Below are 27,747 nucleotides of genomic sequence, written 5' to 3'. Positions count from 1 at the left end.
ATGCTACTAGGATCTGAATTAAATGATGAATTTAGATAGAGTGAACCAATTCTGAGAAAAGAAGGTTGCTGATGGCAGGAAAAAGAGGGTCAGAAAGTAGCAATAGGGAGCAAAAAATATTCTTACTCTCCTTCCAGGCCCACTGTTTCAAGGAATGAGGAGAAAATATGCAGCAAGTACCAGCGTTATCATAGTCAGGGATACAGAGTTATCTGGAAGCCAAGTTCTTTTTTTTTCCTTTACTTGTTCCCACAAAGTTTAGATACTGCATTCAGACTTCCCATCAGAAAGTCCATATGTCCTACTAAACTTATCCATCAAAATAAGCATTCTCTGTCGAGAGGCTATTTTTTATCCAATTTGTGAATTATTCAGGGCCCTCATTTCTGTCTTCCCTAAGTTTCTTGTCTTTGGAATATTCATTCTTTTTATCATTTTCAATTGGAAGTGGAGAGGAGCAAATAGGTTCAGAAGGAAGTCAACTAGGTCTCTTGTTAGCAGTTCTGGTAAAACAACAAAAGACTTTATTGGAAGAGAAGGATGAAACGAATGGCTAAAATAAGAGGGCTTTTTAATGACCTGTCACTCAATTATCCATGTTATCACCACTACCCCCACTACCATGCATAACTAAGAGTTGGACACACAACAATCCTTTCCCATTTGGAATAAGTCATATCTGCATCGTACTTTACGTGCATATAAACCACAGTACTTAAACACGAACCTCATATGGCATGAGTACATCTTCTGTAAACATCATGCTATATTTACAGTACCACATAAATAACAATGCCAATTTTCCAACAGGAAGATTGCACAAGTCTGAAAAAAAAAGAATTGGGAGGGAAACAAATATGTGGCATAATTACTAACTGAAAGTAGACAGGCCTGGGCAAAACTCAACCCATGTTCTTTCCTTATCGAGTGAAATACTTAAGACACTTTTAAAAAGTGTTCTGATAACCATCTCATCTAGTTATAATCATACCCAAAGGCTTACTTGCATTTCTGGTTGGCAGTCTGATGGTTAGATCCTATTCTATTAAAATCTATTAACTGTGCAAACAAATGTGGATATAGTTGCCTGTTTAAAAAAAACCAACAGAACTAGCTCTTCTCTTTTTATTCAATTCATGACCTTCAAGTCAACCTGTTGTTGCCAGATTTTAAGCAAATGGAAGGTCATGACATTTGACATCCACTGAAGATTATAAAGATGCTACTAAGAAAATTTTACACATGGGTCTTATTCCAAAGTGTATATTATCCCCAATTTAGAAACTCCTGACTTACTAATGTGTCATGTACACAAATGGTCTTTCCAGTCCTATCCCCTTCTATCAAGTACCTTTCCCACTGCCATACCTCCCAAACCTCACAATCCTGCCTACTTGATAAGCTAAAGCTCTATTTCCACATTCTTGCCAGATTCACCTTGCTCCCTGGTTGCTAGAATTCCCTTGGAAGTTGGTACCCTTAAAGCCTTTAACACAATTACAATAAAATACCAATAAAACTACTAATAATACCTAAAGTTTGTTTAATGTCTACTGTATTCCAAGCACTGTGTTAAGTGCTTTGGAAATAGTATTTTACTTGATTTTTATAACAATCCTGGAGGTTTTCTTATTATCTCCATTTTTATAGTTGAAGAAAAAGAAGAAAGCAGAGGTTAAATTACTTGTCAAGGTCACACAGCTAAAATGTCGAAGGTGGGGTCTGAACTCTTGTCTTCTTGACTCTAGGTCCCACATTCTATCTACTATACCACCTAGTTGCCACTGAACTGATAGTATATGTACTACAATACTACAGTATAGGTGATATTTTCCCTTCTCCTATCTTTATATCTGCATAAAAATTTACATATAAGATTATTCTAGTCATATATCAGAACTTCTAGTGAATTTAACATTCTGATATTATCTTCAATAAATTATTAATTAAATAGAGTTCTATCAAATAACCAAGATATCTAAAATTAGAATATTACTTCTGTATGTTAGATCAAAACCTGGGAGGCTTGTTACTAGCTATATGTGTAGTCAAAACAATGCATTGGAAGAAATTTTGGGGAGAATGATGCTTCTACCTGCTATTTGGTTTTCACTTTTTGATCCTTTTTCATTTGCACTGGAAACTAGGAGATCTTTTAAGGGACGGGATGAGGAAGTCTGGAGTCTGAAACCAAGATAATGCATGGCAATTTTTGAAAGGACAATTATTAAACTAAAAATTATTTTTAAAGGGGGTAATCACTGGCCATCAGAATTTGAAGAAAGTTGCAAAGATTTAATAATCTTATCAGAGTATTATCTCAGAAAGAGAATGTAAATAAGTTCTAGATAAGAAGATTAAAAGTAAAATATCAGTTTCAATACTATGGATTCTTCTAAGCTTTCTGGTTGTTCTATGTACCAAAAATTATTGATCCCTGAAGGCAAAGATTTTTTCTGGAGAGGAAAAGCACCTGAGTGCTAACTCTTAGAATTGATGGATTTCTCTCCTAACAGAGAGGAGGAAAGCATCTTCTTATTCAACTGATTTTGCATGTAAAATGAACCTACCCCCTCAAAGAAGTAAAACTGAAATTTCTTTTTGCTGTTCAGTCTTTAAATCATTATCTGACTCTCCATGATCCCATGGACCATAGCACATCAGGCCTTGGTATTCTCCACTATCTTTCACAGTCTGTCCAAGTTTATTGTTTCCATGACACTCTATTGATCTCATCCTCTGCTGTCCACTTCTCCTTTTAACTTTAATCTTGTCCAACATCAGGATCATTTTTCAATAAGTCCTATCTTCTCATTATATGGCCAAAGTATTAAAACTTCTTAGTTATATGCTTAAAAAGAGAGATATTACAGTTTGTCCTTCTATTTATGGGGAAAATGTTGTACCTCAGCTGAGTCCTCCAGCCTAAAGCAGAAGGTTGAAGCAAGAACCCCTTCAATCATACTGAAACAAGAATAGGAAATATCAGGGAGGAAGTAATTTCACTTTATGAGCAGAAGCAGTCATTTAAAAGCTACATCAAGATTTTTAATTGGTAGCTCTAACTAGCAGTACATTGAAGTAAGCTTAAATTCCCAATTTCAAAGTGGGAAATCAATAAATCAAATCAGTTAATTAACTTCTGAAGCCACAAAATATTATAATTTAATTTTATTCTATATAGGTTAGCATATGGGGAAATAGGACCATAAATTGAGAGTTGCAAGGGTACTCAGAAGACCTCTCCTTTAACTTCTTCACGTTATAGATAGGGAAAGTAAGATCCAGAATTATAGAGAAAAAATATGTTCAAAATCACATAAATGGCAGCAGAAGTGGTATTTGAATATTGACACACCTGACTCCAAATCCAGTGCTTCTTTTGCTTCATGACATTTATAGATTATTAAAAAAAAACCATAGTACCCAACCTTGCCACATGTCCTTTCATCTAAATACTAAAAATGTCTGCACTTGCTTGACTTCTGAGATAATATTGGGAGAGTTCATGATAACAAGAATTATCTACTGGAATTACTAAACGTATTAAGGTTTCAGGGCAGCAACTGAAAACTTTGGTGTTTCAATGTGACATGGATGTGGCCCTGAGTTCTCTAAGGCTATATTAGCGGAGCTGGAAAAGCCTCAAAAACAGACCATTCATCCACAGATTAGTGTGCCTGACTAGGTTCAGAGAAATTTATTATTAGACTGGCTATAGAGTGATGAATTCTTCAGCCATATCAATTCTCAATACCAAGGTTGCAGAGTGATTGAAATCTGTATTAGTAGATATAGCACCAAACCAAAGGAATCATAAATCTTTTAAGTCAGGAGTTTCCAACCTCTATTGTGTCATCGATCCCTTTGGTAGTATAATGAAATACATAGGATTACAAAGGCAGCCAAATATGTCATATATATATATATATATATGTATCATGTGTACATATATTCACAAGTATTTGTATATATTTATACATAACTCTATCAATAAACTTATATACATACACACGCACCAAGCTCATTGACCCAGGTTTTAAAAAAAAAGTTGTTTTAAAGTATATTCAAGTACAAGTAATAGAAGTAGCCTATTAATTTGCCTACTTTGCAAAGGGAATGGGTACTCACCTTTTGTTGAACAAATAAATGACTGAATAAATTCCTTTTAAACTATGTATACAAATATTTTACTTTCCATTGTTATTTAATCATCTCCAACTCTTCATGACCACATGGACCATACTGTGTATGGAGTTTTCTTGGCAAAGATACTGGAGTAGTTTGCCATTTCTTTCTCAAGTTGAGGGAAACAGAGTTTAAGTGACTTGCCCAACACACAAAGGTAGTAAGTGTCTGAGGCCAGATTTAAACTCAGGCCTTCTTGACTCCAGATCCACTGTTCTATCCAGCTGTTCAATAGTTTTAAAAATTTATATTTCTACATCAATGATAAGTTATGGGATCATCAATTTAAAAAAATTGCATTGAAGCAATGTACTCACTGAATTTGGATGATAAATTATTTGGTCCAGCCTCTTCCTGAAAGAATCTCTTAACTTTCCTTGATTCTTAAAGTAATAAAGTATGTTCACTCAGTTTAGTCAACTGCTTGACTGTTTCATGGATCCTAAGTTAAAAATGTTAAATACCTGAAATTTAAAATAGCCTAACTAACATAGACAGAAAGTCTAATTGCTATTCTTCCATGTTGTCCAGTTTCCAAATTCCCTAGGAATAGAAACAGTGAACTACTGAGCTCATTAGTGCTCAAACTCATGTTAATCCACCATAGTACCCATTGTAAGAGACTTTTTTTTAAGCCCTAACCTTCCTTCTTGGAGTCAATACTGTGTATTGGCTCCAAGGCAGAAGAATGGTAAGGGTAGGCGATGGGGGTCAGGTGACTTGCCCAGGGTCACATAGCTAGGAAGTGTCTGAGGTGAGATTTGAACCTAGAACCTCTCATCTCTAGGCCTGGATCTCGATCCACTGAGCTACCCAGCTGTCCCCTGTAAGAGACTTTTGACATATTATCCTCAGTAAAAATTAATTCTTTCTCATGAAAAGCTAATGTAAAAAGAACAATTTAAATTTATATAGTGCCTTACAGTTTGCAAAGAACTTTTTAATGTATTAAGTAGTTTTGCATATCCATTTGAAAATCTGGACCCAAAAATTAGTCATTAATGCTTAAATGTCAACTTAACTAAGAGATTTCTAAAGGATACCTCAGTGATATGTATTTGGTGTTAACAGAGGCTAGATAATAATCGAGGTAGGGCTATTCAGAACTGGTTAAATTATAAGTCTCAAAAGGAGGTACTAATGATTCAATGTCAACTTGAAAAAAGGTCTTCAGAAGAATGCTTTAGAAATCTGTGCTTGAACATACACATTAGCCTTTTTATCAATAACTTGAGCAAAAGCATATATGGCATGGTAATCAGGTTTGTAAATGATACAGTGATATGACTGAGAGCTGCACTGGCTCACAGAATCAGGATTGCAAAAGAGTTTGTCAAGAGAATATCAGATCAAATGGAATAAGATGAAATTTAGCAGAGATAAATAGAAAGTCTCATTTGAGTTAAAACAATCAATTATGCAACTACATGATGGGAGAAGTACACTTAGATCTCTTCATTGACTAAAAAAAAAAATCTCAGGTTGGCCTGCAAACAATATAAACCCACTGTATTATAAGGTATCATGCCATAGTACATGGATGGGCTTAGAGTAAAAAAAAAAGAAAAAAGAAAAAGAAAAAAAAAACCCTGTATCTTCTACATGTGAAACATTAGCTCTATGATCATGGGTAAGAAACTCAAATTTTTAGTCCTACAATTACTTTATCTTCAAATTGGAGACAATTGAACCTGTTGAATTAACCTAAGAGGTCTCTCTGAGGCCCAAATGAGATAATGTATGTAAAGCACTCTGCAAACTTAGGAGTTTCATAGCTTAGTCCAAGACAATTTGGAAACCAAAGAAGCTAATGAAATCTTAAACTATATTAAAAGAGGTAGAGTATCCAGGATGAGGGAGGTAATAATGCTGGACACTACCTGATTATTAGATGACACCTTAAATATTATGTTCAATTCTAAGAATCACATTGTGGGAGGTGATTGGTAAGCTAGAGAGCATCTAGAAGACAAGCACCAACATAGTGAAAGCCTTCATATTCATGCCTTCTCAGGATTTTTTGAACAAATTGGTGATATTCTGTCTGGAGAGGAGAAAATCTTAGGAAAACATCAGAGAACCATTCAAATATATGAAGAGCTGCCATAGTGAGGACAGATTTAAGCTAAACCAATACTTCAAAAAGAAAAAATTTACCTAGAATTAAGAAAAAAACACCTTCCTAACAATTAGAGTTATCAAAAAGTATGAACTCTCTTGAGAGTTGTTGGCTTCCCCTTACTGGAGGTCTTCAAGCAATGATTAAGTGATTACTTGAATAGTTTATTGTTACTTAGGTTTATGAACATTTTCTTAAAAATATTTTGTTTAAATTTTAATAATATTGGTTTCCTTTGAAATTTAAGCATTTTATTTTATGTATTTAAAAACATTCTTCTAAGATGGATTCCACTGGCTTCACCAGATGACCAAAGGGGCCCATGATTCCAAAAAAAGTGATTAAGAAGTGCAATAAATATAATGTGAATTTGTGTTCAAGTATGTATTGAACTACCATAGATGACTTCTGAGTTCTCTCTGAATTCTGGGACTCTGTGACTTCCTCAAAAAACAATTCAAATAATCAGAAAGAAAAAAAAAACAACACCTGGTGCTGGTATAGTACTGTTAATTGTGTGTCATAAAACACAACATGTGTGCACAGATGTGTTTGGTAAGAGCTTCTCTAAAATGAGTCCTTAAATTTTAAGATGGTCTTTTCTTTTTGAGCAAAATTCCCATTAGGCATTTTCCCTAATAGGAAAGTTTTCTTACTCTTCTGAGACCAATATCTATAACCTGACTAAAAAACCTTGGGTAACTACATGTCTAGCATGTCCCCATGAGGCACTGTCTGTACCAGTCACTCTATAAAAAACCATTGTAACTTATTTTCCAAAACTCTCTAAAGTTGTACTTTTAAAGAACTAATGAAGTGCAGATAGTGCAGGAGGCCCCATATTTCTCAGGCTACTATTACCTCCTAACAGAATTAATAATGATATCTTGTATTTATGTAGCATCTTTCTAGCATCCAATAAACCCCAAATGCTTTTATATTCATTGCCCTAAACTATAACTAAATCCTAAATACTTTTCCCCCTTTGATTATAAATTAAAGTTTTTTTCCCTACAACATAATTGACAAAAAGCAAAGATAATCAGTATAGCTGAGACTTAAGTAAACAACTAGTACAAGAAAAAGTGCATTGGATTTGGGGTTAGATGACTAGTGTTCAAAACTCACTTCCTAATTGTGCAACGAATGGCAAACCCTTTAGTCTTAGTGGACCTTGGTTTCTTCATCTATAAAATAAAAGGCATAAACTAGATAAACTCTTGTGTCTCTTCTATCTATGATGGATATGAATCCTATGTATGTGTATATTCCAATAGAAATAAGAATGCATCTTCAGTTATAATTTTTTGCATTTGTGTCTAAAGTTGGGTGGAATATTTTAATGGAGTAAATTTAAGCTTGTTTTAGTGGGGAGAAAAAAACTTCCTGACAATTACGAATGGGTTGCCTCAAGTAGATTTCTAGTCTCATTGGAGAATTTCAAGAAAATGTTGGACGGATACTTGTGGTGTATATTATAGAAATAATTTTTTCAGGTAAAATTTGGGCGTTTGGAAAATTAGGATCTTCACAATGTGAAAATTTCTTTCATTTTGTGATTAAAATTCTAAGAAAGCAGTGGGATGCTTTAGGGCTCTCTATTTTGAAAGATATTAACTTATTAGGAAAGGTATTATTGTGTTCTGACCCCAAAATGAACTAATTCAGTTAAACTCTAGAGAGTGATCTCCAGCAGTGAGAAAGCTTGGCTGCCTGGGAGACTACAAGGGGCAATGGAAATTATCAGCTACTGTACTGAATGGCTATAATTTGGAGGAAAGGATCATAATAATAGTGTAATTTTTATGTATTGAAGTATATGTCTGAAAAACTTGCTAGGTTTGGGGATTCTTGAAATGAGACTGTTTATAAACATACTGTTGAACTTCAGCCTTAAGGCTGTGTAGTGACAGTCTGAGTTTCTCTCAAAACAACTTGGTGGTAGTCATAAGGAGTATAACTTGGCCATTTGAATTTTCATTGTGCAGAAAATAACCATCCTCACACACTCTTCTGATTATTTTTCTCTTCTTATTTAAAGTAATTCAAACAATAAATTGTTATTTTCTGAGTGGAAATGGCTAAAATGTCTAAGCCCCAAATTTAACCTATAATTATGGTTGAAAATTAAGGATCCCTTCTCCCAGATTTTCACAGTCACCCATGGCTATGACCTGGCTCTGGGGTAAGGTAAGCTGAACCATTTCCATCTAGCATGACCTCGAGGCAGAAACTCAAAATGAAAAGTGAGAACAAACTGTTCCAAAGAAGAAAATCTAAGTAGTATTTCCTTTAGTTTTATTCTACATTTTTTCCAATTACTCTTAGAATCAAGAACAAAATCTTTAAACTGGTATTGAAAGTCCTGCACCATCTGGCTCCCACTTCATTTTCCATTCTTATTTCATAAGATCATTTTTCATATTGTCTGTTCCAGGTAAGTTGCCTTGCTAACTGTTTTCTATACATGCCATTTTATCTCTTGACTCAGCACCTTTGCATTCTTCCTCATCTCCATCTCATGTAACTCCTATGCTCCTTCAAGCCACAGCCTAGTACCTAAATGAAACCATTTCTAATCCCTACAATTATTAATAATCTCTTTGTCTTTAAATGATGACTTTAACTTCTCTGGGTACATGTTTTAACACCACATACACAAACACACACACACACTCATATCTTAGATTCATGAGGCTAATTTCAATGGTTGAATAAGATGTCAGGCTCTCCTACCTATTCCCCCAAATTAAGCAGCAAATGTTCTTTAAAAGAGTAGCTAGATGGCAAACATCACTGCCACATCATTACAAGTTTAAAGCAAAATCCAACAGACAATTCATGTGTGTTCCATTGTGGTGTACTGAAGGATTTGAGTGTTGATTTCCCAGATTTAGGATGGAGTGAGTGCAGGGAGTGTGAGAGCTATTAAGGGCCCCTTAGGCATTTCCAGATGAGAGGCACATTCCTTTAGTCTATAGAGTGCCTGCCTTCTTCATGTTGATACAAATAGCTTTATCACGTGAAGGTCTCAGTAGAAGTCTTTGACATGGGATTTGGGGCTCTATATAAGCTTTACAGCAGACTGATACTAGTCCTTAAAGTCCTGCCTTTCAAATGTTCTTAAAGATTTGAGTATTACTTGGCCAGGATACCCAAAGATCTTTTCTGAGGGGTAATTGACAAAGGTCCACATATCTAACCTGTCAGACTTTTATATATGTCATTTATAAATGAGAATTTTGTCTTTGGAACAGATTTTCTTGACACACAGTCAAGATCCTCAATAGGCTCAGAGGTAGATACTTATTCCTAGGCTCATGTACCAAGAATGGTTCTTAGAAGCATACCTGCTCATTTTAAAGATGAGGAAACTAAGGGCCAGAAAGTTTAAGTGATTTACCCAAAATCACACAGGTAATAAGTGACAGAGGCAAGATTTGAAGCCAGATCTTCTGACTCAAAAACCTAGTGCCCTTTCCACTAAGCCACTTTTCCTCAAGGAGATATCTATGATAGACTGGTTAATGAATAAAATAATTATTATTATAATAATGATGATGATGATAAACTAGTATTTATCTAGTGCTCTAAGGTTTGCAAAAAACTTTATGAATAGTAGTGCATTTTATCCCAATAACAACAACAATAATAACAAAACTATGTGCCAGGTAATGTGCTAAGTGCTTTACAATTATTTCAGTTGATGCTCATAATAATCCTGGATGAGAGGTACTATGATTAGTATGATCCTTATTTTTAGAGATAAGGAAACAGATGCACATAAAAATGAAATGATAGGGTCACATAATCAGTATCTGAGATTGGATTGGAACTAAAGCTTTCCTGACTCCAGGCTTAGCAGTCCGATCACCTAGCTGTTAGTGTAAGTAACTCTAGAATGATAGTGACATAAGGGTATCTCAGAACATACACTCTGATAGACTTCAGAATCATCATTTTTAAATGATCTTAAGAGAAATTACTATTATCTCAGAATGGGGGTAGGAAATTTACAAAGATTATAAAAGAAAAATCACATCTTACTGAACTTTTGGCATATAAATGCATGAGGCTAGAGTGATAGGCTTCAAAGAAAGTTAATAACTACTAACATTCAAGTAAAAGAGGATTATAATTAACCACACAATACTTTGGAAGGGAGGGATGCAAAATGGCTGTTGCATGATTGTATCAGTAAATTATAAGCAATGAGAATAGTAATGATAACAAAGATAGCTTAATCCACCATTTAGCCTCCCTTTCACAAACAGAAATTCACATATCTTTAGCACCTTAATTGTGAAGTGAGTCACAGAAATTAAGAAAAGGGGGGGATGGAAAATAGGTTGTTTTGAGCAATCCAGTAGAAAAAATCTCCTTGAGAGCAAAAACTATTTGATTTTTGAATAACATCCCTTATACCTAGTTCAGAACCTAGAATATAGCAGACACTTAATGAATTTTTCATATTTTCTTGTGGAATTTAGAGTTTTAATTTAAAATATTAATGTGGAACTGTGGCTTTCGCCATATCATACAACTATTCCTCAGGTAGTCAAATAAGAATTCTAAATGTTATCCTAAGATTCTCTAATCTGAAATCTGGTCTCTTTAAACCTATAGACGAAAGTCATTTACAGGTTATATGGAGGGGGAAATATCTCCTCAGCTTGTCAAAAGCAGCTCACTTTTAGCCCCTTGCATTTGTATGCGTCATTCCTCCTCTCCAAAATATTTTCATCTTCTTCAGCAAACCACATTTTGCTTCTCTTGCTTCAAAATCACTTCTTTTGGAAAACCTTTCCAGTCATGAGTATCTGAATACTTCTTTACCACAGTTATGTACCCTGCTGACACTGGCATCTTTTGCTCTTATGGCCCCTGGCCATTCATTTAATAGGACTGTGATTGACTAATAAACGCATAGTGCTTTTTGTGGACAGCCACCCAGTTCCTACATTTACCAAGCAATACAGTCCCTTTAGGAAGTATTACTGGGGATAAGGCCAAACAGATGCACTGGAAAGATGCAAAATAAGATAGATGCAATTTTAGTAGGATTTTTGGCATTATAGCGGGCAATATACTGATAGAGTAAATTATAAATTTTCAGTATATTCTATTATCTTCAAACACATGATTTTTTAATGCCTGGGCTATTATGACTAAGAATTCATTGCTTAAACCATAAAAAAATCATTCAACAATATAGAAATATATAATTAACACAATGGATGGCAATATCTGCTGAAACAAAACATATGGTTAAAATATAAATATGAAATTGCACAAAATCAAAATGATGTGTTCCATACCTGTGCATCAAAATAACAAGTCAAGGATCCAAATTTAAACGATGTTCCCGAATTTAAAGAAAAAACAATGAATAAGGCCCAGATTTCTCAAGATTCTATTCCTCTTCTCATATTGTTTGTCATTTTATTTTTGGGGGGAGGCAGTCTACCTCATTTTAAGCAACCCTCTCTTTCCCTTTTAAAACCAAAGCTCATTTTCATATCATTTGCAGAAATCTACTCTTCTTTCTAAAGAATAACATCATGACCAACAAACCAAACCAACAGTTGTGGGGAAAAACAGTTTTCAAAGAGAAATGCATTGTAGCTTACCCCACTTTCCCAAAATAAAAATTCATAAGATATGTCCTACCTATGGTCGTAATAACAGTGCCAGCAAAGAAGAAGGAACTTCCCAAGTCCCAGTGACTGATTTGATTGGAGGTGTTTCCTAAAGGTATAATCCCTGCATTTATTGCTTCCACTATTTGCTGCAAGTTTAAAAAGAAACTTGTCAGTATACATGTTTATAGAAAGGAATTATATAGAATCTTTTTGAAGAAAAATTAATTACTAGTCATATGAAAAATCAGTTCTAAGATTTTATTTTTCAATATGAATCATATACAATTTAGAATAATACTTTATAATATAAAGTTCTAATTAATTTATGAGAAATTATGTTTGATATCAATTGATTTTTAAAACAATGGGAACAGGATAAAATAATAGCATAATGTTTATATACATTAATTAGCATTTTAGACCATATGAATTTAATTCAGCTTCCCATATGTCAGAAACAACTAAAGAGTTTAAAAACCAAAATTGCAAACTTCACAGATTTAAACAAGGGCAGAATCCTTGAGAAGGAAATACTTCTTGAGAGTGACAATTTTTAATAAGTCCATCAAGTCTGTTTTTATACCTATTTGTGAATAATGATCATTAATTTAGAGCATAACCAATTATAATAAAAATATTGTGATAAGGTGGAAAAAAGAAGCAAACTTTAATAATGGAATCATCACTAAGCTTAAATCTGAAATGTGAATTTCATCCAGTCTCAAAGTGATTTATAGTAGATTTCCATTTTTAAAGGGGGCAGCTAAGTTGCACAGTAGTTTAAGTGTCACAGCTTCCTATTGTCAGGAAAACTCATCCACCTGAGTTCAAATCTGGCTTCAGATACTTACTGACTGTTTGAATCTGGCAAATCACTTAACCCTATTTGCCTCTGTTTCTTCATCTTTAAAATGAACTGGAGAAGAAAATGGCCAACCACTCCAGTATCTTTGCCAAGAAAACCTCAAATGGGGTCACAAAGTGTCAGACATGACTGAAAAATGACTGAACTAATATTTTTAAAACTAATAGTGATGGGAAATTCACATGGTCATCACTTAGTAATCATAGCACAATAATGTCTGAGTGTCTTTTGGATAGAAACATTATACTAGAAGATGTAGGGAGCTATGGGAAAGGAGAAGATTCAGTGACTCCCTTCAAGGAGGAAGTCATTTAGTAAAAGTTAGCAAGAAAAGAATTAAGATGCAATAGGAAAAATACTGCCTTTGGAATAAGAGAACCTAGGATTGCATTCTGGTTCTGATTTATTTTCTGTGGGACCTTGGATATATCACTTGCTTCTTGGGCTTCACACTCTTAATTTATAAAATGGAGGAGCTGGACTAGATCAAAGGTATTAAACACAGCCAAACTTATATACTCCCTACTTCTGGGAAAACGACTAAAATGTAATGGGGAAATTTTAATGAAACAAATAAAAATGGAACATAGATAACATTACATTTTAAAATCTGTCAATATACAGTCTGCAAAGATCCTCATTATTAATTAGAAGCTACCTTTCTATTTAAGTTGAACACCAAATGGACTAGATGATGAGCTCTAAGATTCCTTCTGTCTCTTAATCTGTGATCTGCTTTCCTAGCTCTTCCGGCTCAGTCACAACCTCTCATGTGCAAATTAGGATAGCAGTACTGTAGCTACCTCTCTCATGTAGTTGTTGATTATTAAAAGATGTACTATATATATATATATATACATTTAAATCAGGAGTTAACATTATTATTCTAATGTAAAAAGACCATTCAAAAACATTCAGATTATACAACTGTGAGGATATGAATATATTGATAGTGAAAAATACACAAATAAAAGATAAGTAGAAAAGAGAGAGGGGGACCTGCCAAAGTTAGAAGTATAGATTTGGAAATCATCTTCATGAAGTAATAACTAAATCAATGAAAGCAGAGGAGCTCTCCTGCAGAGTAACTATGCTGGGAGAAAAAGTCTAGGGCAGTGATGGAGAAGCACCTCATGCCCCAGACCAAGTGCTGTGCCTGTCCTTGACCAGACTACATGCTGTGGTCCTCTGCTCACCACATGCTGGGTGAGCCCCACCCTCCCTCCCACACACACAGGGAAGGGAGAAAGTGTACCCACTGGACTGCTGGACAGAAGGCTGGGTGAAATGGGGAATGTCCTAAGCAATGGTAGAGAGGGGAAGCTGAGTTGCCTGAGCACTCAGCTCCCCTCCAGCTCTGCCACCTGTGAGCCACCTGCCTTACCCCTTGAGTGCTCCCATTGGGCTGCGGGTAGGGGATGTGAAAAATGTCATCAGATGGGGTGGAGAGGGGGAGGGGAGAAGTTTCACTTCAGTCCCTCTGCCTTTCTAGTAATGAACTCTGAGGTTGGGAGTAGGGAGGTAGGGTTGCTGAATGCCCACAGAGAGTGCTCTATGTGCCATCTTTGGCACCCATGCCATAGGTTCACCATCATTGGTCTAGGGCCTGAATGGAGAGTGGAAGATTATGGTTATGCTTCACTTTAGGTAATAAATATGCTATTGAATAGTTATCTATGAAGCAATTGCTCTCTCTAAGAAGAGGTTCAAATCTCAACTATCTTGAAATTATACTTTATATGTTATCATCAGTGTGGAGGATTCTTTGTGGAAGAATTCCCTCTACCCACCCTTTGGAAGAATGCAGATCCAACCCACCTAAGTCTTGGTATGTAAGTCCTCAGGAGTAACCTTAGGCTTAGAGAATTTAAGCAACTTGCTCAGGATGTCTCAGATAGTAAGTGTCAAAGGTGGGATTTGAACCCAGGTTTTTTGGCCTATTACATACATGTGCATGTGTGGACAATCTGTTAGCTTCCCTAGATCCTATATACTTCTTCAGCTACTATTTCATCTCTCTTATATTTCTTTGCTTGAACTTCAAGAGTCTGAATTCGGTCAATTTTTTTCACCACTTGACAACTCCTTAGGCCTTTATAATTTCATTTTCCTTCCATAATTCAACTGAAACTGCCATTTAAGGAGTTATCAATGACCTCCTAATTTTCAAATCCAATGCTAGGTTTTATTTTTTCTCTCTTTCCCCAGTCTTCATTCTCTTCATATTGTTGATTCCTTGATACCTGCGCTCGAAGCTGGTACTGCTTCAATAGTCAATTGTTAAATGTTCATTGTGATTTATACCTTGGAAATTTGCAAATTATACAAAATAGGGTTTGCTTTGTTTTTGGCTATCTATATTTAAGAAATGGATGAAGGAAATGCTAATGATGGAAATTAAATTTAAAAGTGTGTTGTCCAAAAGAAAGCCAGTTGTTAAACACCCTAGCATATCACATACCTGCTATTTCTCCTGACTTTAGAGATGCTATATATCACTCCTTTGTTTCCTTTACTGGTTCTTTTACTTTTCATTTTAATTTAGGCCTTTCCCACATCAGTTCTAAGCACAGTTATATCCTCTCTCCCTCTTCTATCCTATCATCCACTTGCATGTTTTCATATTTCACCTCTGTACACATGACTTCAAAGTCCATCTGTCTCCACTCTTGACTTCTTTCATGGCCTCCAACAAACACCTACAACTGCCTTTTGGATATATACAACCAACTATGCCACTAAATTAATCATTTTTTCAAAAGTATCCCCTTATCTAGACTTCCATGTCTCTATTAATGTTAGCCAGACTTGAGATTTCCTCTTCTTCTTTAATCTTTTTTTTTTCTTTTTTTCATTACCAAGCCTAATCAGTCACTGAATTTTCTAGATTCTACCTTTTTTAGTGTCTCTGGTATCTGCAACCTGTCTCCCTTTGTCAGCATTCTGGTTCATGACCACTTGCTTAATTGTCATAGCTTCATCAACCTTTCTTTCCACTCCTAGTTCTCAACACTTCTGCCAGAGTAATACCCTGAACACACACTTATAACAAGATCACATACTCAAAATTCATTAATGGCTCTTCATTGCCAAATGAATAAAGTTTAGATTCTTTAACCTGGCATTCCTAGACAAGATCATCTGACCTCAATAAATCTCTCTAGCCTTATGCTGCTACATAACGTCATATATGTTACACCCTGGCCAAGGGAGACATTTTACTTGTCCTGATTAGCTTATCAATGCCTTTATTGTACCTATTAGCTACACATAGAATCCTCTTCTCCCTTCTCCTATATCTCCTATATCTGACTATTAGAATCTTCTTTATCTTCTAAGTTCTAGTTCAAACATCATTTCTTCTTTAATCTTCCAAAACATAAGTGATATATCTTCCCTCTGAACTAAAAAAATATTTTGATCCTTTCATATGAAATTATTATATTCTAATTTACATATATATTTATTTGGGTACCATATTTCCTTGGTAGATTATAAACTCTTTGAATAAAGAGACTCTCCAATTTATCATCCTAGCCCTCCAGCAAAATGACCTTGCAAATGCTAGACATTCAATTATTATTTCTAGAAGATACTGAATTTAGTGACTGTTTATGCATTGATTCACTAGATTGATTTGTAGCAACAGTAATAATAGCTAAACAGAAAATTATTTTGATAGCGGTTTTCTTTGGTTAGTGCTATACCTTTCTGAGACCTTAGCTAATATTAATGAAACATTGACTTATTATGGGCCCATGACAGGAAATTTAAAAAAGTATATAAATCACATATACTTCAGAAATTGATTCATTGTACAAGAATCAATCAAACAATGCATATATATTTATTAAGTTCCTACTACATATGTTTCAGATACCGTGGTACACCATGGATATAAGGACAAGAAAAGAAACAAATATTTGCCCTCAATGAATTTACATTCTCTTATAATAGAGTATATTCATAAGTGCAAAATATGCACAAAGGAAATACCAATGCATTGAATGGGTATGGTAAAGGAGGAACTAACAACTGGAGTATCAAAAGAACCCTTATGTAGTAGGTGGCATTTTTAAGCTTTGAAAAGATCTGGGAATTCAAAGAGATGGGGGTGAAGAGGCTTTGTATTTTAAGTGTAGCGAGTATGCAAAGGAATGAAGACTAGAGATGGAAAGCAAAGTATATGAAATAACAAGATAGTCAGTATGGCTGAATCATAGAAGTCACAAAATGGAATAATGTGTTATAAGTCTAGAAAGGAAGGTTGGAACCAGATTGAGAAAGGCTTTTTTTTTTATGCCAGAAGAACCTATATTTGATTCTAGAAGTAACAGGGAGTTTTTGCGGTACTGGTACAACTGTTTCAAACCTATGATTTAGGAAATTCACTTTGGCAAATATATGGAGCATGGCTTAGAGAAGGAGAGATGACAGCAATGGAGAATAATCAGGAGGTTAATGCAATAGTCAGAGAAAGAGGTGATGAGGGCTTGAACTAGGAGGTTTTTGTATAAATGGAGAAAAGGAGATAGAGATATTCAATGTTGAGGAAATATAAAGTTTCATAAGACTAGGCAACTGATTGGAAAAGTATCATGAAGGATATTGAGATAATTAGAATTATTACAAGGCTATGGAGGGATAACTAAGAAAACTATCTTTTATAGAAATAAAGAAACTTTGAAAAGGATTAGATTTAGGAATATGTATCAGTCCTCAGATTATATACATGATTATGTTTGTTAATAGAAGTATATCTTTTCATTAGTGGATTTGATATTAATTATTCTTTATTTGCTGATGTTTTCTCATATCTTCATTCTGAGATAATATAGGCAATCCAAACTTAAGGTAGGTTACTTGGAACTAAGGCCTGAAATTAAAAACAAAAAACAAAAAAATTCTACCTAGAATGAAAAGCCTACTTTCTCTTTCTACTACATGACAAACACCAGCAGAATATGTATTGGTGCAACAAGGAAATAAAAGTGGGCCCTGATAGTCACATTTCATACAAAAAAATTTATGACTTAAGGACTTTACATCAGTGACAGGATTAATGTAATTGTCCCATATTTTAAGCCGGATTTTGGTAATCATGCAATTTTGTCCATCTTCCCCTATGTCTAAACTATTTACCTGAAGGTTGTTTTTGGTTTTGTCTTTGTCTTCCTACACAGGTTTCTACATCAATAGAAATGGGGGGGGGAGGGGAACAGTGCTGAATTTGTATAACTTAAGAAGATTACAAATGATTAGATTAGATCATATTCATTTGGATTCTGGATAAGAGTTATGTTTTCTAGATTTCACTGTAGAATGTTATATAAGCCTGACAGTCAGTGAAGGCAGAGGGCATAATTATCATTGTTTGTTAAGAGAACAGCTTAGATGAAAATAAAAGCTTTTTGTTTTCTTAAAAAGTTTTGAAACCCCTTCAATGAACTCCCAAGTAAGACACAACTGATCTTTACTACACTTCCTATCAAAATGAAATTTATTGAAATATAAAAAGTACTGTATTGTTTTCCAGGGGAAGATTATTTTGCTTTTATCCTTTGGAAGGCTAGAATAGTATTAAAAGTATTCCCTGCTCCTCATCTCTCTCCCTCTATTTATGTTTTTTTACTCCAGCCTTCCAAAGTCATTTTTGTTTCAACATTTTTATTCTCATTTTTTGAAGGTGTCAATTCATTAGCCACATGTGAAAACGAAATTTCAATACAAAATTATAAAGATAAGATAAGGATGGAGGCTCCCACAGATTCTAAACAGAGGAAATCCATGAAATATATATATATATATATAAATATATATATATATACATATATAAAAATATATATACACATATATACATATATATTTGATAATTACATTTTAAAATGATTTAACTTCTTTGTAATTCTATATTTTTATTTCATGCACTTAAAAACATTATTCTGAGAAGGGGTACATATGATTCACCTGAGTGCCAGAGGGGTCCACGACACAAAGAAGATTAAGAATCTCTGCTTTAGCATATGGTAGGAGGAAGGTCATGGGAAGGTTATTCCCCAATTATTGACATTAGTTTACAGAAATCCTTTCTAATTCTCCTCCTACCTTTATGATTCTGCCAAAAAGCTCTGTGCCAGGTTTGCTATAACCACTCTAACCATCCCCATCAACAGTTTAAGCTGAAAAAGCTCTAAATTGTAGAGTTTTTTAATTGGATCCTCCCAGGATTCAGGTTCACAGCCTTGGTATCATCCTCAACTTAATACTTTCTCTCACTCTCCATATCCACATAGTTGCCAAATCCTGTGCTTTTTACATTCAGAACATCTCTCATATATACCCCTTCTCTCCTTTGATACTGACAGTATCCTGGTATAGATCCTTGCCACTTCACATCTGGATCATTACTATAGCCTGCTGGTTGATCATCCTACTCCTATCCTCCATTCAGCTGTCAAATTGAGTTTCCTGAAGTACAGATTTGACTATGTCACTCCCTCTCCTCCTTTCAGTCAATTCAAATGGTTCTCTATTGCCTCCAGAATAAAATATAAGATTCTATTAGACTTTTAAACCTGTTCCCTTCTTACCTCCTCAGTTCTTATATCTTATAGACTTTGTTCTTCCTCTTCCATGGATTCTTCAGTCCAGTGACACTGGCTTCCTTCCTATTCTTCACACAACATATTTGATCTCCTAATCCAGAATTTTCACTGGCTATTACCCATGGCTGAAATACTCTGCTTCATTATTTCTATCTCCTAGCTTCCTTCAAGTCTCAACTGAAATCTCATCTTATTAAAAAAATACTTTTTCCTGATCTGTCTTAATGCAAGGTCCTTCCCTCTATTAATTATCTCCAATATATCCTGTCTGTATCTTGCTTGGACATAGTTGGTTACATGAGTTCTGTGAGCTTCTTAAGAGCAGGGACTATCTTTTGCCTTTCTCTGTAACCCAAGGACTTAGCACATTGCCTGTCACAAAGTAAGCATTTAATAAATATTTGTTAACTGACTAAAGTCTAAGTCTGCTAAGAAGCAGCTTCCAGCTTAACCTAATAGAGATTTTGAAATTTGTTTTGCAAAATAGGCAATGTGTTATATTGGAAAGTGTCCTCAATTTTGGAAGGATTTCCTGATCCCCTCCTATCCCCAATGGCTAGTTGTTTCCCTATTAAAATTACCTTCAATCTTCTCTGTAGCTATCTTTTATGTACTTTCCTAGTTATTGACATGCTGTCTTCCCCATTAGAATATGAGCTCCTTGAAGGCAAGGGATGTTTTTGCTTTTCGTTATATCTTCAGTGTTTGGCATTATGCCTGGCACATAGTAAACTCTTAAAATAAATGTTTTGTTTTTTACTGTTTCCATGCCTGACTCAGTAAGTTGGAAGACTTAAGTTCAAATTACACTCATCACTCCCTGTCTCAGCTGCCCTTCCAATGGCAGTCTTCTGCAACTAAAATATACTCTTCCCTTCTCATCTCTGTCTCATTGAATCTGTATTTTTGTTCAAGACATAGCTCACACACAACTTTCTATATAGGGTTACTTGATCTCCCCAACTTCCAGAGCCTTCGATGCTCATATATCCCCCTTATACAGTCTATTCCAAAAGTCTTAATGCAGTTTTAAGCTTTAATGAGCTTCAAACTTCCTTTCTTCCCATTAGAATATAATCTCCTTAAGAAGAAATATTGTTTGATTTTTAAAATTTGAATCATCAGTGCCTAGAACATAATAGAAATTTAATAAATTCTTATTTATTGATTATTTTCTATGTAACTTATTATCTGTATTTAATGAAGGGAATAAATTTAATAGAGATTCTATAATTGGAATAAGTAGGAACAGGCAACTGATAGTATTTGGTAAATGAACAAGAAGGAAATACTAAAGATGAAATAATACCACCTGAGGCTAGTTTTCAAAGTATGGATTACTAAAAAAATTGTTAATAGGAAAATATCATATGTGGATAAAAAAAATCATAGGGATGTAAAATAGGCTCTGAGTGTGAAATTGTGCCTGCAATTGAATATGAAAAATATTATTAACTAGTATTATATTTCAAAAGATAAGCCTTCATTGGAATTTTCTCCACTGCTACAGACTGTAATCTGTTTGGTCAACAATTACTGTGATCAACAAAATACCAAGCTTGATCTATGAATCTCTGAAACTTTTAGGGGATAAGCCTTTTGGGACTAAGTTAATCTTTGAATGATAAATATTACTGAATGCATTACTGAATTCTTTCTGGCTTGGTAGAATGAGGAGCCTAAGCTTATGCTTTGCTGCTGTAGTCCACTTATCATTATTAATAGAAATAAGAGTCAATAATAATAGCTAACATTTGTATATTAAGTGGGAAAAATATCACTTACAGAGCTTCACTGGCTCATCTATTGGCATGCAGCTAGTAAATGTCAAAGGATGGAGGAAGGAATGACTTGTGAGGAAATGGAAGCAATTAGTGAAGATAGACATTGGAGTTGGGGAAAGAAATAAAGGAAATCGAAGCTGTGATAAATGACATGGAGCCAACATGCTAATTTACACAGCAAACTGGATAAAATACTTTGTTTCCTACAAACTCATCCTATGATTTCTGGCTACTGCTAAAAGCTTCAATGCCACCCACCCACCTTCTGTGGGAGTGCTATCCATTCTATAAGATTCAACTGCAATGCTTTATCTTTAATGAGGTAGTCTTTAATTGACATTCACATCACCAGTTAGAAATATACTGCCTTTCCTAAATGATATCTCGTTATATCCAGCTGATCAGGATCACAATTGTTTTTTTATCTGACAAGTGGTCGGCACCATCTCTCCCTTGATTTCCACTTCTTGCTCTTTGAATTGTAAACAAATCAATGATATTGCTTCTGAAAAAAACATATAAATTGACTTGTCTATTATTCATCTCAGCATCCCTTGACCTTTGCAAATCAAAATATTTTTTGGCTACCATTTCCCTATTTGTGGTTTCTCCCATTATTAGAAGATAAGCTTCTTGGGGGTATGGGCTGCCTTGCTTTTGGGTTTCATTCCCCAGTATGTATGACTGTACCTAGCACATAGCAAACACTAAAAGATGTTCATTCATTCTTTCACTCATTCATCTCATTTCTACTTGGTAAAGCATCTTTTTTGTGCTCCTCTTGTCAATACATCAAAAAAAAAAAAAAACCACTGAAGTAGTAGCCACATGAGTAGAACAAAGGCAAAGGATGTTATTAGAGGTTGAAATGACAAGATTTTGGAACTGATTGAATGTATGGTGTAAAGAAGAGTGAGGAGTCAAGAATAATGCCAAAGTTCAATTGCAAGTGACTAGATAGGAATGTCATATTTTATTGTGCATTATCACTATTTGTATCTAGCTCTTATTCCCCAAACAAGATGTGCTAGAATGAGTGCTGGAGTTGGAATCAGTACCTGGGATCACATCCAGATTCTCCTTGATCACATATATCTAATGCTGTAACTGCTATCATTATCAACCTTTTGAGGTCAAGGAACTTATTGTTATATCAAACTCCAGTGCTTGGTATTGTGCACAAAATAGGTGTTTATCTTACTAAGTTGATTGAGACAACATTAGTGAGAAATAGAGTAAACTGGGTGCTAAGAGACCTAGACTAAATTCATATCAACAAGTATTAGTCAATTCAAGTCAGCAAATATTTATTTTAGTGCCTACTATGTGCCAGGATGTGTTTTAAGTGCATTAGTTATGAAACTGATTATACATCAGTCATCTTGCCAGGTGTTGGAGATACCATGACAAAAACAGAAAGTCCCCACTCTTACAGTCGAATGGCAAAAACATCACATACACAAATAAGTAAATACAAAATATATACAAAATTTTTTGAACCCTTACCTTCTGTCTTAGAGTCAATACTGTGTATTGTCTCCAAGGCAGAAGAGTGGTAAGGGCTAGGCAAAGGGGGTCAAGTGACTTGCCCAGGGTCACACAGCTAGGGAGTGTCTGAGGCCAGATTTGAACATGGGAACTCCCGTCTCTAGGCCTGGCTCTCAATCCACTGAGATACCCAGCTGCCCTCCAAAATATATACAAATTAATTGGGAGGAAGGGAGTTGTGGAGAGTGCCAATAATTGGATATATCAGGAAATGTCTCATGTAGGAAGTAATTCTTGAAAGAAAATTGGGATTTTAAGAAGCCCCAGGGTAAAGGGCAGGCTTTTGGGGTATGTGGGGCAGTCTTTGCAAAGCCATAAAGTTTTGAAACAGAATGTTAAGTACACATAACAGCAGGTAAACAAGGATAGCAGACTTGTAGGGTGATTGAGAGTAAAACTGGGAAATCAATTTAGATCACTTCAAGCAAAATTCTAAAGGACTTTAAATCGCAAACAGAAGTGTTTACAGTTTGTTCTAAAAAGTAATAGGGAGCTACTGAAGTTTCTTAAGCAAGGAACTAATGTGGTCAGACTTGTGCTTAAGAAATATACATTTGGGGGGCAGCTGGGTAGCTCAGTGGATTGAGAGCCAGGCCTAGAAACGGGAGGTCCTAGGTTCAAATCCGGCCTCAGACACTTCCCAGATGTGTGAACCTGGGCAGGTCACTTGACCCCCATTGCCTACCCTTACCACTCTTCCACCTATAAGTCAATACACAGAAGTTAAGGGTTTAAAATTAAAAAAAAAAAGAAATATATATTTGGTACCTGTGTGAAATGTATATCAGAGAAGGGAGAGGGGCAGCTAAATGACTCAATGGATTGAGAGCCAAGCCTAGAGATGGAAGGTCCAAGGTTCAAATTTAGCCTCAGACACTTCCTAGCTGTGTGACCCTGGGCAAGTCACCTAACCTCTATTGCCTAGCCCTTACCACTCTTCTGCCTTAGAGCTAATACACAGTATTGATTCTAAGATGGAAGGTAAGAGTTTAAAAAAAGAGAGAGAAAGGAAAGATTGAAAGCAGGGAGATTAGTTAGGAGGTTATGGCTATAGTATATGTAAAGGAGATATGGTTATGAACTAACTTGGAAGACATATGAATATATAGAAAGGGGAAAGCTATAAGACATAGTAGAGACAAAATTAATTATTTATGCAATATTCCCTTTCAGAAGCTTGGTTTCCAGTGCCCGGTACATGGTAGGTGCTTGTTAATTGCTAGCTGACTGACTACAAAGAAGTAAGGACTAAAAAAACCATTGTTTCCTTCCAGCTTTAGATTACTATGATCCTGATTAATTTTTATTTCCTTCTGAATACTCCAAATTCAAATAGATTCCATTTAGAAATAAGCACATTTTAGCTAGCTTTTCAACATTGATCTTTCACCAATTATACAAATGATAGAAATTTTTAGCAATTTCTGTGATTTTGCCATGCTTGGCCTGTAATACATAATCTGTCTGAATATATGGTTCTTAATTCTAGAACCCTAAATCCATTTATGTTAATCATTCCATGCTTTTACTGTGATTCCACTGCTTTGATTTTAGGAATAAATGACTATATTTAAAAATGTTCTTATTGTCCAATAAAAAGATGAATTGTCATATCTTTTTCAAAGACTGCACTGACTTGGAAATGATCTAGAAGTAATAATGGTTCTCATTTATTCAACATGTTAATGTTTAGATAACAGATTTCTCCTCCAGAGATGGGTTAGGTGGCAAAAGGTTTATGATTATCCTCATTTTACAAATGAGGAAACTTGAGGTCAGAGAACTTCAGTGATTTGCCTGTGATCAACAAAGCAAGTAAGTGTCAGAGCCAAAATTCAAATCCAGGTCTTCTGATTCCAAGTTAGAGCTCTCTTATTTACCTTACATCAAATTGCCTCCCTAAGTAGTCAGTATAGTTTGTACTCTATCGATGCTAGATATATACATTCTTCAATTCTCTGAATTATAGGATAGTAATGTACTAATTGGGTTAAATATTTATTTTTTAAGCCTTAAAAACTTCTTTTTGGAGAGGCAGCTGGGTGGCTCGGTAGATTGAGAGCCAACACTAGAGATAGGAGGTCCTAGGTTCAAATCTGACCTCAGATACTTCCTAGCTCTGTGACCCTGGGAAAGTCACTTAACCCCCACTGCCTAGCCCTTACCACTCTTCTGTTGATTCTAAGACATAAAGTAAGAGTTAAAAAAAATCTTCTTTTTGCTGGTAATTACAAATTTTCCACCCAAAATCAACCTGTTTTAGAGTTTCAGCAGAAAAAAATACATCCCATACAACTTCTGGTTTTTTGGTTGTTTTCAATGATATCTGACTCTTCATGGCCCCACTTGAGATGCTTTTGGCAGATACTGGAGTGGTTTGCTTCTCCAGATCATTTTACAGATGAGGAAACTGAGTCACTGAGTCATATAGGATTAAGTGACTTGACCAGGATCTACATAACTACCTTATATTTATTTTACATTGATTCTAATTACATTTGCAGAGCTCCCTATTGACCATCCCTATAAAATAATGGAGATTAAGGATCATTCATTGTTCTTTGAATGTGTATCCCCTGTGGCCAGCACAGTGCCTAACACATAGTAAGAATTTAGTTAAAAATACTTGTCAATTGATGGATACTGTCTATTGGGACAGTTACTAGATGAAAGGCAAGCCTTTGGTAAGAAAAACAAGATTTTAGCTTTTATTTTAAAAATTCAATTCAAAAATCATTTATTAGTACAAGGACCTTTCTAGATCATAAAGTCGGGGCATTTATATTTTGAAAACTGAACTCCTTTGTAAAAATATCACTGAAATGCCTACTGTCTCAAACACTGGATAGAAATTAATGTTTGGATACTTAAAGAATCCATGATTTCATTAATGTTGGTAATTTCTCCCAAAAACGTAGATCACAAATCATACACATTTTATTAAATGATTTTAGTGAGTTACTATGGCCAAAAGCAAACAAACAAACATGATTTTGTGGATAATATATTGATGAGCCCTCTGACCATGGACTGCTTCTTAGATGAAAGACAGGTAGTTCATCATTAGGTCCATCTTTCTATTTGGGTACAACCCACAGGAGCTTATGTTCAGTAGGCACAATATTGGGGAGTGCTAGGCATCTGCTTTTCAGGAGAGACATTGGATTAGGATTTTAAAATCCCTTTTAAAAAGTATAAATAAAAAAAAGTATGAATATACTTTTTCATGTTTCTGGTCAGGACAGCTGAAATGTTTCAAAAGATCACAATAGTCAGTTAGGTCAATCTTTTCCTCTCAATAATTTGGAAAATAAAAGTTTCATGATCCTATCTATAAGCAAAACAGCCTGGCAGTGTTAGCCTGTATTTCAGGAAAGGTAATACAAAGTAAATCATAAATTGTTTTTTTGTGGGTTTTTTTTTGTGGATGGGAAGGAAACATGTTTAAGCAAACTGTGCAATGTGTATGTGTTTGTGTTTATGTGTGTGTGTGTGTGTGTGTGTGTATAAAACCAAGTTTTCAGTTCCTTGAATAAACATGAACCAGTTGTTGATTATGCATGATGTGTGATAATCCCCAGTATGCCACCATTAAAACATAATTATTTGATTTATGAGGGTCACAAAATCCCTAGAAAAATACATATGACTCTAAATCACTACTCCCCCCCCAAAAGAAACCCTTGTTCCACTAAAATCTGAAAACAGAGAATATTTTTGGAAATTCTAATCAATTTGCAGTTATTCAATACCTAAGAGGAGAAAGAGCTTGAGCTGGGAGTGGTAGGCATCTTCTCCAGTAGTTAAATCAAGTTTTCAGATTATAAGATTAGTATTTTGTAGTCTTGGAAGTAACGGAATAGAAGCCCTTGGGGTGGAGACAAATGAAAGGTTAAGTTTCAACAGAACCAAGTAAATTTCTTGGCAAGAGTAGCTTGAGGGTAGATGTGAGGTATTAAAAGATACAAAAGTATTTATTGGGTATCTATTGTACATAGCTGAGATTCAGGAACATGGCAGTGCTGACCAATTCTTTATATCTCTCCTATCTCTACAGGTAATAGGCATGTAATGAGCATTGAACTCCTCATATAAGAACACTGGATGAGGAAATTCTACCAATTCAGATCAAAACAGAGCTTCACCTGTTCTCCAATTTATAGTTTTACAGAATTGTCTGGAGTGCTGAGAAATTATGTCATTTATCTGGGGCCAATACCTCAGGAATGTCATATTTACAATAAAAGGAACAGATAGCTTATGGATACTGGTCACAAGAGGAAGGAGTTGTTATATTTGGCAAAATTAATGTTGTGTTTTTTGTTTTTGTTTTTTTTTGTTGTTGTTTTTTATACAGAAGAGGCATGTATCCCTACTTGTAGGTAGCAAAGTCTGATGCATGATAAATTATAGCCAAAGGGAAGTTAAAGGTTAAACAGGAGTAAATATGTTACTTATTGTATCTGATCTCAAGGAAGAATGGTTATTGTGGATAGGATGATTTTAAAGCCTTGATATCACAGAAGTAGAAATTAATCCCCACTCTATTCTTTTTTTCCCCTTCCCCTCCCCAGTCTCTTCAGCCTTTCTTTCCTTCTCTCCACCTCCTCTCATGAATATCTCATTTTAGATTCAGATATATGGATAGAGAACTGGCCTCAGACACAGAAAGTTCCACCTCTGACAAATAATGCTTTTGTGACACTGGGCAATTCAATTTATTTTTTAATGGTATAAGGCTAGAGTACTTCTCTAGAGCAAATGTCTAAGATTATAAATTATAGAGTAAGTGCAAGCCTGCATTGATAAAGGAAATGTCCTCATCCAGGCATTTGCTTTATCAAATGAAATCAGAAATTCAATCCCTATCTACTACTTTTCCTTCTTTTTCTTTCCTTCTTTCTTTCTTTCTTTCTTTCTTTCTTTCTTTCTTTCTTTCTTTCTTTCTTTCTTTTTTTCTTTCTTTCTTTCTTACTTTCTTTCTTTCTTTCTTTCT

The 27,747-nt window shown here is 34.9% G+C and overlaps 1 protein-coding gene across 2 annotated transcripts in view; it reads right to left on the bottom strand.

Moving 5' to 3' along the window:
- KCNK2 (potassium two pore domain channel subfamily K member 2) overlaps nt 1–27,747 on the bottom strand; it is a 219,747-nt gene that overhangs the window by 125,418 nt on the left and 66,582 nt on the right. For both annotated transcript variants that reach the window (XM_044673543.1, XM_044673544.1), the window contains exon 3: nt 11,978–12,095. In XM_044673543.1, coding sequence (XP_044529478.1) covers nt 11,978–12,095 — 118 coding nt within the window. The remainder of the gene's footprint in view (nt 1–11,977; nt 12,096–27,747) is intronic.

The sequence above is a fragment of the Gracilinanus agilis genome, chromosome 4, assembly GCF_016433145.1.
Source record: "Gracilinanus agilis isolate LMUSP501 chromosome 4, AgileGrace, whole genome shotgun sequence".
NCBI lineage: Eukaryota > Metazoa > Chordata > Mammalia > Didelphimorphia > Didelphidae > Gracilinanus > Gracilinanus agilis.
This window is presented reverse-complemented; position numbering and strand designations above follow the sequence as displayed.